Source organism: Ammodytes marinus, assembly GCF_949987685.1.
Source record: "Ammodytes marinus genome assembly, contig: scaffold_207, whole genome shotgun sequence".
In the NCBI taxonomy this organism is placed as follows: domain Eukaryota; kingdom Metazoa; phylum Chordata; class Actinopteri; order Uranoscopiformes; family Ammodytidae; genus Ammodytes; species Ammodytes marinus.
Window position 1 is genome coordinate 64,589 of NW_027648099.1, and position 3,580 is coordinate 68,168.

General features: G+C 46.8%; 1 protein-coding gene across 1 annotated transcript in view; it reads right to left on the reverse strand.

The window, feature by feature from the left end:
- LOC307271057 (uncharacterized protein) overlaps positions 1–2,206 on the reverse strand; it is a 4,459-nt gene extending 2,253 nt beyond the window's left edge. The window contains exon 1 of the mRNA XM_080054933.1: positions 1,939–2,206. Within this exon, the coding sequence (XP_079911059.1) occupies positions 1,939–2,020 (82 nt within the window). The 5' untranslated portion in view covers positions 2,021–2,206. The remainder of the gene's footprint in view (positions 1–1,938) is intronic.
- Positions 2,207–3,580: the final 1,374 nt, after the last annotated feature.

Sequence of the window (3,580 nt, forward strand, 5' to 3'; positions counted from 1 at the left end):
CCCCTGGCGGCTGTTATATTGCTCATTGTCAATAAATGTTAAAAAATAAATAAATAAATGTGCCAGAGCAGGGGGGAGTACTACGAGTTTAGATTAAGGGCTGAGCGAGGTCTGTTGAGTCTAAAGCCAGAGTTTTCAGTATCACGAAAGGTGGCTCTCTTTTTACCTGGCTAGATCACCGTGGTAACAGAGGCTGCACGGCTAACCTGCTCAGAGCAAAATGATGCAAATTCAGTCAATGTAGCTTGTGGTAGTTATTACCATACGTTTTAACTTAAAGCTGCAGTGTGTAGAATTTTGGGTTTTATTTCCTAGCAGATTTTGTAGAAAATAATTATAATATCCATAAGTACGTTTAATTTAGTGCATAATAGCTGAAAACATTTTTTAGAATTATAATTTTTTCCCTTAGAAAGGGTCTCATATATGTCCATATTTCTGCATATTTTGGACCAAGGCCTAGTGCCGCCATCTTGAAAGTGTCATAGTTGGAATGTCATCAGGTGCATTGTTTAAAATGTAGAATTGTTCTTGTCCTTGAAGGCCACTGTAGCTTCTGTTATTATTCTAAAGGGGTGGGGTTACCCAGGGAGCGTTGCATTTTAGAACTTTGTAGAACTTTCTTGATGATGTCATATTACACACTGCAGGTTTAAGTAAACGGATTGTTTGAATGTATTTGGGTCGATCATGTGAACGTGAGCAGACAGACAGGTTTGATGTAAACAATAATAGATTTTTACGGGGGCGCCCTTAGCTCAGTTGGTACGGCGTCCCCCCCATGGGCCCTTAGCTCAGTTGGTAGGGCGTCCCCCCCCCTCCATGGGCCCTTAGCTCAGTTGGTAGGGCGTCCCCCCCCCTCCATGGGCCCTTAGCTCAGTTGGTAGGGCGTCCCCCCCCCTCCATGGGCCCTTAGCTCAGTTGGTAGGGCGTCCCCCCCCCCCCATGGGCCCTTAGCTCAGTTGGTAGGGCGTCCCCCCCCCTCCATGGGCCTCGGCCAGCAGCAGACCCGGGTTTGATTCCAGCCCGCGGTCGTTCTCTGCATGTCACTCCCCTCTCTGCCCCATTTCAACTCTGTCTCTACACTATCAATAAAGCATAAAAATGCCCCAAAAAATATCTTAAAAAAAAAAGAATAATAATTTTATAACATGTTTTAACTAGTTTGGGACATGGCATAGATCCTGGTTTCAGGATACAGGGACAGAGACAATATTTATTATATCAATTCTCAGTTCAATATTTCACAACTCAAATCTTATGAGCATGAGACAGCTGTCAATCAAATACAATCTGAAAACGGAGCAGAATAGTCAGAACAGAGAAGCCAAAAGTAACATTCAATTAATGAGTGTCATGGAGGCACACACACACACACACACACACACACACACACACACACACACACACACACACACACACACACACACACACACACACACACACACACATAAACAAACACTCACACATAAACAAACACTCACACACACACACACACACTCATGTATAATATCTATCTGTAATACAGTAATAATCGGTGTTTCATATTTACCTTATCATGGAGGCACACACACACACACACGCACACACACACACACACACCCTCACACACACACGCGCGCGCACACACACACACACACACACACACACTCACTCACTCACTCACTCACTCTCACACACACACACACACACTCACTCACTCACTCACTCTCTCACACACACACACACACACACACACACACACACACACTCTCTCTCTCTAACACATACACCCACACAGCCACACACACACACACATAAACAAACACACACACACACACACACACATCCTCACTCACACACACACACACACACACACACACACACACACACACACACACTCATGTATAATATATTTCTATCTGTAGTAAACAGTAGTAATCGGTGTTTCGTGTTTACCGTATTTCTTCCTGCGCAGCCGCCGGAGCGGACAGTTGTTTCTGAGCCGCAGAAAACATTTCCGGTTCACAGGTAGATCCATTAGACACAAACACTTCAGTTTAAAACACCTGTAAACCCTGAACTAACCCCAAACACACCTTTACGTCACCCTAACGTCACCCTTACGTAACCCTGACGTCACCCCAACCCTCTGCCTGCAGACTCCATGGAGAAAAACACCATTTAAATGAACACTGCTTTTACTAGGCTAGCTACCCCGCGGACATTTTGGACACCGACAGACTGTTTACCTGTGTGTGTGTGTGTGTGTGTGTGTGTGTGTGTGTGTGTGTGTGTGTGTGTGTGTGTGTGTGTGTGTGTGTGTGTCTGCGGTCTGCTTACCTGCAACGCCTCACCTAAGCCTTCAAAATAAAAGCCCTGGCTGGAGTAAGGACAAATATTCGATTCATTTTCCTCCTCAATAACAGATGTAGAAGCTGAACACCTCAGTAGCATCTGAACTACCTTTTATTTTTTTTATTTTTTTTAAGATATTTTTTTGACATTTTTATGCTTTATTGATAGTGTAGAGACAGAGTTGAAATGGGGCAGAGAGGGGAGTGACATGCAGAGAACGACCGCGGGCTGGAATCGAACCCGTATCTGCTGCTGGCCGAGGCCCATGGGGGGGGGGGGGACGCCCTACCAACTGAGCTAAGGGCCCATGGGGGGGGACGCCCTACCAACTGAGCTAAGGGCCCATGGGGGGGGGACGCCCTACCAACTGAGCTAAGGGCCCATGGGGGGGGGGGGACGCCCTACCAACTGAGCTAAGGGCCCATGGGGGGGGGGACGCCCTACCAACTGAGCTAAGGGCCCATGGGGGGGGGGACGCCCTACCAACTGAGCTAAGGGCCCATGGGGGGGACGCCCTACCAACTGAGCTAAGGGCCCATGGGGGGGACGCCCTACCAACTGAGCTAAGGGCCCATGGGGGGGGGACGCCCTACCAACTGAGCTAAGGGCCCATGGGGGGGGGACGCCCTACCAACTGAGCTAAGGGCGCCCCATCTGAACTATCTTCACTGGCATTAAATCCTCCAGACAGCGAAAATAACCGTCATGTACTGAACAAGACTCTCTCTCTCCCCATGTTAACCCTATGTCTCTCTCTCTCTCCCCATGTTAACCCTATGTCTCTCTCTCTCTCTCCCCATGTTAACCCTATGTCTCTCTCTCTCCCCATGTTAACCCTATGTCTCTCTCTCTCTCTCCCCATGTTAACCCTATGTCTCTCCCTCTCTCTCTCTCTCCATGTTAACCCTATGTCTCTCTCTCTCTCTCCATGTTAACCCTATGTCTCTCTCTCTCTCTCTCTCTCCATGTTAACCCTATGTCTCTCTCTCTCTCTCTCTCCCCATGTTAACCCTATGTCTCTCTCTCTCTCTCTAGACCAAATGGGAAGAAAATGTTATTGTTTACCTTCTAAATATCTCATTATGAATAGGCTATTAGGTTTTTTTTAACCTTTATTTTTCTTAACCTTTATTCATAAACATTATTCATACAGGTAAATCCCATTGAGACCGAAGACTCTTTTTTTTAGTGGAGCGGCTAAGTGCGTATTTCAATCAGGATCTTTCAGTTGGTGATATAAACC